The 12,960-nt window shown below is 38.5% G+C and overlaps 1 protein-coding gene and 1 long non-coding RNA gene across 5 annotated transcripts in view; one reads left to right on the top strand and one right to left on the bottom strand.

The window, feature by feature from the left end:
- The window catches only part of LOC109365953, a 30,853-nt gene extending 22,632 nt beyond the window's left edge, over positions 1-8,221 (top strand). Inside the window, exon 6 of the long non-coding RNA XR_004158847.1 lies at positions 8,136-8,221. This is a non-coding gene — a long non-coding RNA (uncharacterized LOC109365953). The remainder of the gene's footprint in view (positions 1-8,135) is intronic.
- Positions 1,406-12,960, bottom strand: part of CNST (consortin, connexin sorting protein) — a 45,210-nt gene continuing 33,655 nt past the window's right edge. For 2 of the 4 annotated variants that reach the window (XM_003203990.3, XM_019612761.2), the window contains 3 exons: positions 11,728-12,608; positions 4,152-4,287; positions 1,406-2,515 (listed from right to left, as the gene is read on the bottom strand). In XM_003203990.3, the coding sequence (XP_003204038.1) occupies positions 2,310-2,515; positions 4,152-4,287; positions 11,728-12,608 (1,223 nt within the window). In that variant the 3' untranslated portion in view covers positions 1,406-2,309. Of the gene's footprint in view, positions 2,516-4,151; positions 4,288-8,226; positions 9,906-11,727; positions 12,609-12,960 lie in introns of those variants that run through there. The other 2 variants (XR_002111866.1, XM_019612762.2) reach the window with 2 other exon arrangements.

Below are 12,960 nucleotides of genomic sequence, written 5' to 3' on the forward strand. Positions count from 1 at the left end.
ATAATTATTTTTAAATAGTTCTAATTAAACGAACCTAGAAGTAGAAGATCTTTGATCTTCATATCTGATATACTTTTGAATAAATAGTTCTATATATACCTTTTGACTTTTTGGTGAGGAAGTGCACAAAAACTTAAACAGATTTTTAAGCTGAAATCAACAGTTGTCTTTTAGAAATAAACTTAATATCCTGAAACACTCAACGCGAAGTTACAGAAATGCAAAATATATTCTAACTACACAATCACTATAAATATATATTTTAAGTGAATGCATGCTTTTTAATTACTCTGTGAGCAAATTACCAAAAAAGAAAAAAATTAAGATTTTCTTCAAAATAAAAACTAAATAAATACATAGACCAGGACTTAAAATAATAAACTGAACCAGCCAGTAACTCTTTAAAATACAAAAGCATCTCTCCCCTTCTCCTCTAGATCAGTCCAGCCTTACAATGCTCTGAGGCAACCAGCAGAAAATACACCAAACTACTGTTCTTAAGCTTACATTCTGAAAACAAACGTTGTCATTAATTGAGGCATTTTAAATTTACTGTTTAATAAGGAGCTGCCACACGAGGCTTCCTAAAGTATCAACTAAGCCTCGGCAGTGAGAACTGAAAAAGAAATCATATGTGCAGTTTGTTTCAGAAAATGTATGGTTTTAACTTCTGCTTTAAAATTCCGTAAAGCATAACAGAGCATTAGGAACAATCAAGCTCGCTAGTAGAGGGACAATTGGCTTGCAAATGCCAGAAAGCACGATCGTTTAATGTTATAACTCTGAGCGATGCCTCGAGGATTTCACTTTGTGGTAGTTTACAAAATAAGCTCGACTTTAAGGTGCTGCATTGTACGTTAGTAAGCTGGAAACCATGGAGAGGAGTGAAGCGGACCCCCTGCAAACTGCTGTTTCCTGAGGCATGAAGGACTTGTCTCACACAAGGCCTGCAGCAGGGCCAGGCCAACAGGCTCTGTGCCAGGACATCTGCTGTGTTCAGACCACAGCGCGGACCGAGGGCCTACGTCGCCAGTTCTGACCTTCACCATCACGTCAGTGTCTCTCTCATACACCACGCAGGAAGGGCTGAGCACCAGGTGATAGAAACAGCCATTTAAAATGACTCTTTTTACTGATTTAAATGTGTTTGTAGAGCTGGTAGAAAAAGAGAGCAGATTTTACAAGTCTCAGAACTGGAGGGCAAATAGATACAAATGTGCTTTATCTGCTGGAAGAAGTGCCCTGGACTACCGAGAGGCTGCGGATCTGCGGCAAGCCTCTGAGCACCTTCTGTTGGATCAGTTCCACTGTACGTTAAGTCCAATGATCCTGTGTGCTCCTCCGGGGTGTAGGGAATCAGACATGAGCCCTAATTGCAGTAAGTATTCACAGACAAAGGCAAGGATCATTATTCCCCATTTATGGAGGAGAAACCGAGGCACAAAGTGATTATTGTAAGCCAGTGACATAGCTGGACAGGAATCCCAGCCAGCCTGACACCTACAACCAGGTGCTTTAAAATTGGCCAAAGCCACACTGCTATTAACGTGAATAATTTACTGAACATCTTGCTCCTTTTTCTGCATTTAGTGAGACCAATGATTTCTTTTTATCCTCCTCCTTCTAAAACAGCCCGCACAACACTGGGAGTAAAGTTCCAGGAAACAATGTGAAATCTGCCAGCAGATTTATCCCACACATGATGTTCCCCATATGCTGTAAGGTGCAGGTCGGCCTGTTATCACTGAATGGGGGCTCCGTGAATGCTGCTGCACTCTTCTCACTCCACGCAAATTATTACATGGCTCACTGGGAGAATTAAAATGGAGAAAAATAGTAAGACTTAGAAGAAAAATAATGTTTTCATAAAACACAGACTTATTGCATGATAGTTGGAGGCAACACCTTTGCACAAACAGCTTTAAATCAGAGCTGTTCTTTAACTAAGCTTTCAGAGATTGCTTACACAATGTGTGGCAATGGGAGAGCATATAGAAGACAGTTAATTTTCTTCTTTCTTCTTCAGTTGCTCAAGCTGTTGAAAAGCTGCTTGTCTAATCTTAAATGGGTGTAGTGAATGACTTGTTATTCTCCCATACCACACTGCTACGGCTTAAGATGTGAACAGTTTGCCACCTGATTGCTAAAAGGGAATTTTTCTCAATTTCTAAGTAACAGTGTAAGTACATCATCAAATGCACATCACCTGCAGTTGGCAAGTGTTACAAAGAACTTGAAATCACAGGTTTTTTTAATAGCCTCTCCAGCAACCAGTGGTGAGCTCAGTGTGTTGTCTCAGTCTATTTCAGCTACGAGAAGGCAATCCAGTGCTTAAGTTCTTCCACACGCTGCAGTATCTGGGTATAATAGAAATCCATGTTGGCTGCAAAGTCTTTACACACAGGGGATTCCATGTCACCAAAGGTGCAGTACAATGCAGTTCCTCCGATGCTAAGGAAAACGGTTGCTATGCACAGCAGGATCAGCAAAATACAGGAGCCACCAGCTACTTCATCTGTGAGCAGAAGAGAAGAAAAGGTGAATAAGAGACCAGACAAAGCAACACAAACGTGTATGTGCCATAGTTTTATCAGTATTCTGTATCATGACATCATGCGACAGACTATTTGGGTGCAGAGGCACACTGCACTGCAGAGCTGTTTCCTGGTTTCTCTAGCAGCCTCACGTGAATTCTGACTCTCCAAGGGGAAGATACGCTGGGATGTTCTGCATTTCCCAGGAGCTTCCATGTGATTTTTGATTCTGGGTGATGGGGGAAGAGCTCTGATCTTTTCTGGGAGGCAAGCCATGAAGAGCATGCCGATAAAGACTCAGACTGACTCAGTCACTCCTCCGGTTTCGTTTTTGGTTCGTTTTCATTAATTACTCTTAAATATTCTCTATTAATTCACCTTCCTTTTAATAAATCTCTATTGTTTTTTTTTTTCCTTCTTCCTTCCCCCCACTCTTTCTTCCAAGGGGATGGAGGGTGCTGTGTGATTAACTCTTCAAAATGCGACAGTATGAGAAAACCTGAGATTTGTTTTAGAAACCTAAGTAATTATGTAGTGCCTTTTCTGCAACCTGTGTCCCTGTCGTTGCTTGTATTACTTGTAGAGTCAATCCACACCGAAGTATAACAGATTTGAATGAGAGAACATTGTACAACCAAAGCCTTCCTTCATGGAAATACCTGAAATGAAATGAAAGCTTTGAAAATAAAACAGATGTAAACGTTCTTCCTTCACTTGTACAGCCACTGACTGGCCAGATGAACTGATTGTATTTATTCTCACGTTTTGACTGTAGGAGTGAAGACAAAACCTTCACAGAAGCCCACTGTGAGGGGTTAGTTTACATCACTGTTATCTGTAGTAACTCTTTGCAAGACTCTTTATTGAGATGAGGATGCTGCAGCTGTGTTGCTGCACCCTCACTACTTTTCCTTGACAGGCTGTTTGCATGAACAACACCTGCATTTTCTGTCAGATTGAAGAGGCTCTAAGAAAATTTCTCTTTCACCCATCAGAAGGGGAAACGGAGGGAAAAACTGAAGCTTTTTTTTTTTTTAATTTGATTTAAAATGATAATAATGAAAATCAGCTTCCCTTCTGAATCACTAAATCCATGCAGAAACAAAAATAATATTAAAAAAGGAAGCTACTGAAGTTGTATTTTTAAATATAATTTTTTTCTAAATATTTTCAAGAAAAAAAATATGAGAAGGTAGCAAATGGATTTTCCTTTTGGTGTGTGAGACATGTCATGGAGTGTTAAAATGCTGCTCAGTTTCTCTAGCAGACTGTACTGAAGTATTATGAAACTACTCCAGCACTGCAAAACAGGCTTGGGCTTTAGTTAAAATGATCCTAGGGCAAAACAGTAAAGTATTGAAGGCTTTTGCAATCTAGAACTCTCAAAAAAAAAAAGAAGAAATGAAAGAAAAATACCAAATCTCTGAGCCTGAAATGATACAAGAGCACAAGAGTGCCTCAGCTATTAGAGACCACTGAAACTAGATAACCTTTTCTCATTTCAACTTAAAAAAAAGCAAGGTGCAATGTGAACGTTCGCTTAGCTCTTGAGAACCAAAAGTTCAACACTGTTCGCACCTTGAGAGCACATGCTGTGAGTTAACAGTATTAGAATACCTTGATCAAAAGTGTCTTCCATTTCTTGGAACCGGACTCTTCTCTTTGTTTGCCTTTGCTGGACTTGGGCAATTGTTTTTCCATCCCTGTCATCTCTCTTCTTTAGTATAGACACCAATCCTTCTGCTGGGGCAATCTATCAGGAAAGATTACCAAAAACCATTTGACAGTGATTAGCACAACAGATGTGAGAAATTAAAGCATAAGATCTTCTTAACAAAGGCTTTGAGGAGTAAATGAGAGAAATAGAAAACAAATGGTTTCTACTCTGCTTTTCTGAAACATCGCAGTACTTGTGAAACTCTCTTCTTGAACAAAGAATTTCACAGCATGAAGGAAAGCTGCAGTACCATTCTGCTGTCTAGAAGGTGAATAAGAATGACAATGTTTGCTTTTGGTCACTATCAAAGTTAAACATGCGATGAATACTTAGTATGATCTAAATTGTACATCAGCTCCTTCATAAGCTCATGTCATGAAATCATGTGGGTTGGGGCAAAGTCAAAACCACTCTCAATAGAGGACAGTAAGAGGTCAAAGACACCACAGCTGCCTTTCCAAAGACATAATCCTGCAGAGCCTATCAAATACTTATTGTGAGATTAATTTTTCAGCATTGTGATTGGTTCCCCAAGGGAGAAAACAGGCTATAGCAGAGGACAAACAAATAAAAACATCAGGGGAAAAAGAAATCTTTGTGCTTCCAGATAAGTGTCAGCTCCATATTGTTATAAGCTCTCTAGATAAAGCACCAGTTCAAAAATGCTTCCCTGCAGTGATACATTCAATAAGTCATTAACACTCCTTTCCTACTTCATTTGATTTAGCTACAATAGTTTATACTTTTCTTCCCACAAAGCCATGTTAAGATGTTAGATCAAAGAGAAGTTCATAATTTCCTTTTGATTATAGGAAGAAAAATAGGAGAAATATTAGAATAAAAATGGATAATGGAGAATTAAAAATGCTGTCATGAATTGGCACTGTGAAGGTCCTCTGCCAAATGAATTAGTACTGATTATCCTGGGTATTTGACTCTCTAAACGAAGCACAAGACTTACCATTTTCCCCAACAAAACTTTCATCGGTTAAAAATACAAACCAAAGCACCTTTTTTTGTATAACTGTTTGTGTCCAGAAAGTAATTTTTCCTAATTACATACCAGAAAATGTTTTTCCTAATTACATATCAGAAAATGTTTTTCCTTGTTACAGCAAATATACCATGCTACTAGACCCTTACAAACAAAAGTATCAGCCAATTTTCTGAAGTCAAAGAAAAGAGAAACAGAAAAAGAAACACTTTGAGTTGAAACAGTAAAGCAAGGGACAACATTAATCCAAAGGTACATGCTATAGGTACAGAACTATACTTATTATATTCAACTATCCAATTTTTCTTCCATTTCTGCCAAACATCGATGCAATTATACAAAAGAAAAGGTCTTCAAAAAGCAGAACTTAGGTGAGCAGTGTACAGGAACATCTGAGTTTATAGACACTAAAAGTGGATGCAACTGTATTTGCAGGATACATTACTTGGGTACAAAAACCAAAGCTAAAATTGCCATGGTAGCAGTATATGTCGGCTGTGAAGCAGATGCCCATAGGGAGTCACTTGATGAAACCCTGCAACTGGGTTTGCAGGATCATGTGCCAAACATGCTAACATACTGACAGACTGTGCTTTAGCAAACTGAAAGGGTTCAAGAACATCCTGATATTTCACAGGTGTAACAATCTACATGCTAATGTTAGCATTTGGTTAAACTAAGTGTAAGACTCACTGCTTGTGTGCTTCACAATTCTGTTTTAAAGCAGCTACTGTTTTTCTTTCATTACCATGACCCTTTAATGAGAATGCATATTGTTTAAAGTTATTACAAATACAATACCTTAAGCAAGAAAGAAAATCTATTGATGAGACAGAGGCTTGATACAAATATTACCTAAGCATTATCTAAGACATAAGTACTACCTAAGATACACAAACAGAAGCAAATCCTATTCCTTAGTTCTACACTCACCACGCTCTTCTCAACTTGAAATCTTTCTTTTCTGAAAAGAAGTCTTATCCATCTCTCCATAAATTTGAGTGGTCCCTTTTAAAACCTATTTTGTATATCAGTGATAACTTTTGCTACATTCAAAAGTAAACTGTATGCATTTGTGCTACAACTAAGACTCACCTATGTAGCAGACATGAGCCAAAAACTCATCGTGAAGGGACAACTTTCCAGACATTACTATAGTTGCAGACAACTGACTGCCTAACCATCCCATAATCTACCCAATTCATAAGACCACGCAATTATAAGAGTTGTGGAAACAAGAAAAACGAGTGACTTCGTAACTTACGATCCTAAACTTGCTTATGTAATGCATCAATGCAAGCTACAATCAGAGAGATGGTGTGCTGAGCAGAAATGGAGAGCACAATCCAATAGGCATTGCCCCAGCTGTGCCATTTGGCACTTAACTGATAAGTGTGGCAATTAAATTTGATGTATCCACTCCGGTGGTATTTTACACCCCTCAGATGTTGATCTCAACAACTCACAGAGCTGGTCACTGTGGGTAAATGCCTTCAAATTTTTCCCAAAATGCAACTGAGAAGATAAAACTGATCTCTGATGCACTTCCCTTTCAATACTCACTTTCCCTTTTGATTATCTATGTAAAAGCTCGAGTGGTTTAATGAAACAACGCAATGAAGTACTTATAATGTAGTGAAAGTGTGAAAAGAAATTGTTTAAATCAGTGTATGGAAGACTGCTATGTGATACCAGTGAAGCAGCAGTAACAGCCTGCATGCTTCTCACCACTGGGTTGAAGCTTCTACTGGTGATATTGAATTAGCTTTGCAGAACTGCCATGAAAATTTATCAGGTCAGCCGGAAAATAAATGCTTGTGCTTCCATGTTGTGACAAGGAAGGGGGATTGTGGAGGAGTTCATTAATTTGACTCATTTATTTAGGAGGGCAACATGACATTATGTCCTTTAAAAGAGTGGATTATTTTAAGCTTCTATGTATGGTATTGCTTTTATAAAGAGGATCAATGGCTCCTCCCAAGCCACCCACGCAGCAGACTAGCTGCTGCCAGATATGCCTGCTCACATTTGGTTCTGATAGCACTTGGGAACCTCACCTGGGTGCAGTGGGGTATTTTTACTTCTCTCCTAAGAGTAAAGTGCAGCAGTCTGTTCCACACACTTCATTTTGTCTGTTGGCTCCTGCTAGTTCTTGTATGACTGTGTCACAGGCTCTGTCTCCTCCATGCTGAAAAGCAGAGGGCTAGGTCTGATGGGATTACCTGGAAATGTGTCCCAGCGATTACAGTTATGTAAAAGGCTTGCTACAATGAAGCTCACTTACTTTTGCTGCCAGCACCCATGAACATTTCAGGATTTACTTCTAGGTGTAAAAGACTTAAATGATACAGCACAGTTTCTCTATTCTAAACATATTCTTTCTCTTAAAAAGAGTGAGCCAGGGCTTTTGATTTTGTAACACGATCATTTATGGTAATGTTACGCTCCTGACCCAGCAAGAGCCATAGATCACACTTTTAAAGCTCTCTTTGATCAGAATGTTTTTACACGATATGCAGTTCATACCTACATTATTTCATCTGCCTTTCACCTGACATGGCATCCAGATTTTCCTTTTGTTCTGCAAAGCAACTACAAAGCTATGCTTCCTATTCAGGGACAGCTTATTCTTAAAATGCAAATACAAATACAAGCATATGGAGTTCTGCACAAAGCCATGTTTACAGCTTTCTTTCTACCACATTCTCGACTGCAGCTGAAAACTGTCTAACAAAAATACCACATTTTATTTTTCGATTTTCAGTCATAAAAATATCATTACTGCACTTAGGACTGTCACGTATGAATAGCGCCCATCTCACTACCAATAAAATCTCATTCAATTAAAACAACTGTAAGTAAAATATTTTTTCTTGCATCTTTCATTTAGAAAGACTTCAAAGCAGTATAGAAAAGGATTACATTAGAACCATCTCCCACTAATTAAACAGCCATCAAAAGCAGCAGAACAGAGGTAGGAGGAATTTAAGAAGCCAGAAATCATTATTTAAATTTGAATTTAATGAGGGAAGTGTGGTTAATACAGCTAACCACAAGTCAAGCCTGTGCTTGGCTTGAATCACAAAAGGAAAAATGCAGGCCTGCACCAGGCCATGCTGTGGGCTGCGCTGTGCGCCATAAAAGAGCTACAGGTAACAGACAGTAGTGAAACATGGATTTTTTCCTTAATTCCAGGTTAAATAATTAACAACGGATGCTATTGGGCTTTCTATGTAACTGAGAATAGTTACTCAGTCCTGCTGGCCTCGATAAAACTACTTGAGTGGAGCTTTCACAACAGCCATCCAAAATCTGCTTGCAGTTGACACCAAGCAAACTTAAAACTACAGGACCTGAGCCATACAATTGGACAAGGGATCTCAACAAAGCACTGTCTCTACACTTTGTGCAGGTAGGTGAAGACTTCATTTCTGCACCCAAATCAGCTGCCACTTAGTACATATTCAGTAGATTTTGAAATCTTTGTATACAAAAAGTGCAATCCAAAGCTACTACTTTACACTGTGGTAAGGAGTCTCAATACTTCCACTTTCTGAAACAAATTTCAAATGATAATTGGCCATTAAGAAAAAACCAAAATTTTATTCATTTCCCTAATAATCTCGCAGATATAAAGCTTTATTTGATACGGCAAAACACACCTTACATTACTGAGGTTACAATTTGTGTGATTGCTAGTGTGCCATTTTGTCATGTACTTCTGAAATCTGTCACTGCCAACTGTTGATATGCTCTGAAGCTCTTTACTAGGTATATGAAGGCACTTTCTATATAGCTTCAGTGATTTTCCATCATTTGCACACAAGTTTGCATGGATAGTATTAGTAGAGAAATACCTAGAACAACTGACTGTAAAATATGTAAAACACTATTTCAGTTTTCAAGTTATTTAAAGCCAGAAGAAAAAATTAGTAGATTTTCGGTCTTTAATTAATTATTGCAAATAGTAGCCTAAAAGCAAGGGACATACATAAAGGATCTGAATTACAGAAATCTGTGAGACAACTGTGCTCAATATGGGGTAAAAAAAATCCCTTCCAACACAAGTACTTATCCTTTCCCATTTACAGTAAATTATTACACCCCCCAATGAATAATATTGATCCTACCATATGATTTTTGTACCTAGTTTATTTCAAAACGGTCTTAATCTTTGCCCTCCTTTCTAACTTACTTGTGACAATTTTGTAACTATTTGCTCCAGGAAAAGTTTGATCGTAGTCACATTGATTGACTTCTTTTTATTTTAAATTGTCATACTGGCACATTTCATGTAAGGACTTGTTGTTGTTGTGCTTGCTTGTGTCTACACAATGCATTTGTAGTACTTCTTTCATAATTATTGTAAGAAAACATTGTAAACTTATTAGATGGCCACAATCAGAACAATTCAACTTCAAAGGCAGACAAGTAGAACAAGAAAGGAAAAAATGTTATTGTTGGATGCAAAGATCAGTCTGCTTGTCAAAATATCATTAGAATCTTATTTTAGCACTAAAACAAAGTCAGCGTAAGTAAATAGTGATCATGTCTGAGAGGTGGCATGCTCTGCCAGTTCCTGGTGCCTTCCAAGGAAGTTGCAGGTGAACACCAAGTCTGAAATGCAGCCCCCAAGGGTGATGACTGGCAATAAGATTAACTGGGAAAACAAAATATAAATGTATAATGAAACAATACAGGCTACACACCCTGCTATACCTAGCAATATCAAGCATTGTAAAACAAGCCCAGGCATTGCATATCACAAGTTTTAATTGGTGTCAAAATGAATGCATCTTTGCTTCTCCCTGATTTAATCCCCCAGCCCTACACAGTTCAGGTCTCTTCCTAAGAAAGACTGGAAAAGACTCCCAGCAGTGACAGCCAACATCATGAGCTACATAGCAAAAATATTTTAAAAATGCTATGGAAAGACTCAAGGTACTTTTTACCTCTCTAGAGACTCAGTTTTGCCATCAGAGTACTGGCAGTACTAGCAGTATGACAGCAAACTAGAAATGACACTGGATTCCCTGTAAAGCAATGACTGTTGTCATTGGCCACTGGCCCAATCAATAGAAGCATCACTATTCTAACAGTATCAATATGCTCCTTCCTATGCAATCCTTTAAATGCAAGTAGCTCAAGCATAGCAACTTAAAAATAGCAGCTATAGGGTTAATTTATGATTTTTCTACATAAAACAATTATCTCCTTGGAAATGAGTGAACATAAGGCAGTGGATTCACTGCAAAGTTTGATTTCCTATATTAATGTATATGTGGGATCCCACATGTATGTGCTGTGAAGAGCTCATGTATAGCTACCACTGAATCCAAAAAAGCTGAAGTAAAACCAGCTTTGTATACAGGACCTTCAGTCTTGGTATGTGACATGCTTCCTGACATCCCACAGAAAGACAAGGTGTCATAGGGGTGATCAGGATGCCTGATATTGCAAGGTAGAAAAGAAGCTGCTTAGGTGGGGAAAAAAAAACAACCCACAACATAAAATGCTTTGTTTCTAGCTCTGGAGATTTTACCAAAGATGTAATAACATTAATGTGCATATCCAGTATTTAGTTCCCCGCTTGGCTGCAGTCTGTGGCTGATTATGGGTCTTGATCTATATGTATTAACTTCTGATCTGTAGAAAAGTACTGTTACTTTTTATTGCCAAGGGTTGTTGCACTGTTAAATGCATTAAAAATAGAGATGAACCAACAAGACACCTTCTTCAGTCTTTCCCCTCCAGCAACTGAAATCACATAATTTCAAAATAATCCCATTTGTACATTTAAAGGGAAAGCTTTTACAGTCCAGTATTTGCAAACGCAACAAAAACAGGAGATAAGGTGTAGAAGGCATCACACACTCTCTGACCAAGTCATACAGCAATAAAATTTAATATATATGTTCTCAGAAGGGCACTTCAGCTTGTGAAGCACTTATCCTTGTTGCGGCCTATGGTGGGTTCAGGTTTAGAAGTTTTTCCATAAGCTTGGTTGAACAATAAAACTGCCTGAGCCTGGCAAACTTAAAGCCCATACATGCATTTATAGAGTTTATTACATATGCAGCTCTTCTCACCTTTAGTTGGAGTGGAAAAGTAAATTTTATTCTTTGAATAGAAAAAATCCATGTTATAAACAGGTATTATGTAGACCCCTTAAATAAAATCATAATTTAACAGGAACTGTCAACCTCTCTCCTAACAGTTTATGTTACAAATAAAAATGGAGTTCACACTAATTGGTAAAAATCAATGTAATTTTTAGATGCACAGAGCAGCACTTGGCAGAAGGATGCAAACAGATAAAAGGGAACTTTCCCTCTGAATTAACTCAGAACAAGTAAATACATACAGACTTCAGATTAAAGAAATAAGAGATATTGAACACATTTTGAAATAGGCAATACCTAAAATATTTTGAAATAACGATGAAATAACGTGGAGGGTTTTATAGGATTCACAATATTTACCTCAGCAATCTCTATCCTTCTTGCAAGTTCATCAAGAGAAGAAAAGCTGTCATCTAGTGATAAAGCTTCCAGTGAGCTGTAAGATGCTCGTTCAGGTGAAATATCTGGGACAGCGTCAAATTCTTCTTGATTTGCTAAGTTTGCAAATGATTCTTCAGTGTCTATTATGTTGCCATTTAAAAATCTGAGATAGACATCTTCTTGTTCTTCACTTTTTACCTTTTCCTCCTGTCCTGGTGCTCTCTGCTTTTCCTTGCATACTCGTGAATGGGCAGTACTCTCATGCTCAGATACTTTACTACTTTCAGAGCATACATTTGAAGCAGTTCTGTCCTGGGAAGATTTTTCATTATCGTCATCATCGGGCCGTTTCTGTTGCTGGTTTAAATCGCTGTTTCCGAATTGGCCACTAGTGATTTCTGAAGAGCTAGCAACAAGTTTTGATCTGAGAAGATTTTTATCAGCTTGTACGTTTTTATCAGTAGAAACCAAATCAGCAGGCATATAATCAGCATCTGTTAAAACCAAGGCGTCTACCATTGGCCTGGGAGAGAATTTTACTCCGGGTTTGCCAGCTGTCTCTTCTATTTTTTCTGCATCCTTAGAGATCTGCTTTTCTCTCAGCAGCAAACTGTTATCTTTGCCAGCATCCCCCGATGATAAACAGCCCGGAGAAGGCCTGCCCACTGTCCCTGTGGACTGGGTGTGTGGCTCCAGTGCTGATTCTGCACTGCAGTGCTGCTCCTCCATGTGGTCCTTTCCTGCAGCTACCAGAAGACTCACCGCCTCCTTCTGCTCCTCAGTTTGCTTTTCACCGGTAAGACGGGAGCTCGGCTGTTGATCTTCTTTCTTTGGTCGGTTGCCAGGACAAGTTTCAGTACCTAAGTGCGACAGGAAAACAGTTGCAGTGTTTTTAGATGATTCAAAGCATCAGCAGAAAGAGTATACTGTGATTTGATAACGTTGTAATCTAATCCTTGAGATGTGCTCCCATAAAGGACAGGTCTCTGTGCTCCAGGCAAATAAAAATTTTGTAGTCTGAAAAGCTGACTCCCGATTTGACAAAGTGTTTATGTGCATTCTTACAGGCTGAGCACACACTTCAGTGTCCACCTGAAAAGAGAGAGAGTCACTCCCATGCTTTCAGAAAAATATGTCTTTCTGAACAGCTTCTAAAGCATATTTTAGTGGGCACACGTTATGGAGGCCTGAAGCACAAATAAATGCACTTAA

This window comes from Meleagris gallopavo, chromosome 2, assembly GCF_000146605.3.
Source record: "Meleagris gallopavo isolate NT-WF06-2002-E0010 breed Aviagen turkey brand Nicholas breeding stock chromosome 2, Turkey_5.1, whole genome shotgun sequence".
In the NCBI taxonomy this organism is placed as follows: domain Eukaryota; kingdom Metazoa; phylum Chordata; class Aves; order Galliformes; family Phasianidae; genus Meleagris; species Meleagris gallopavo.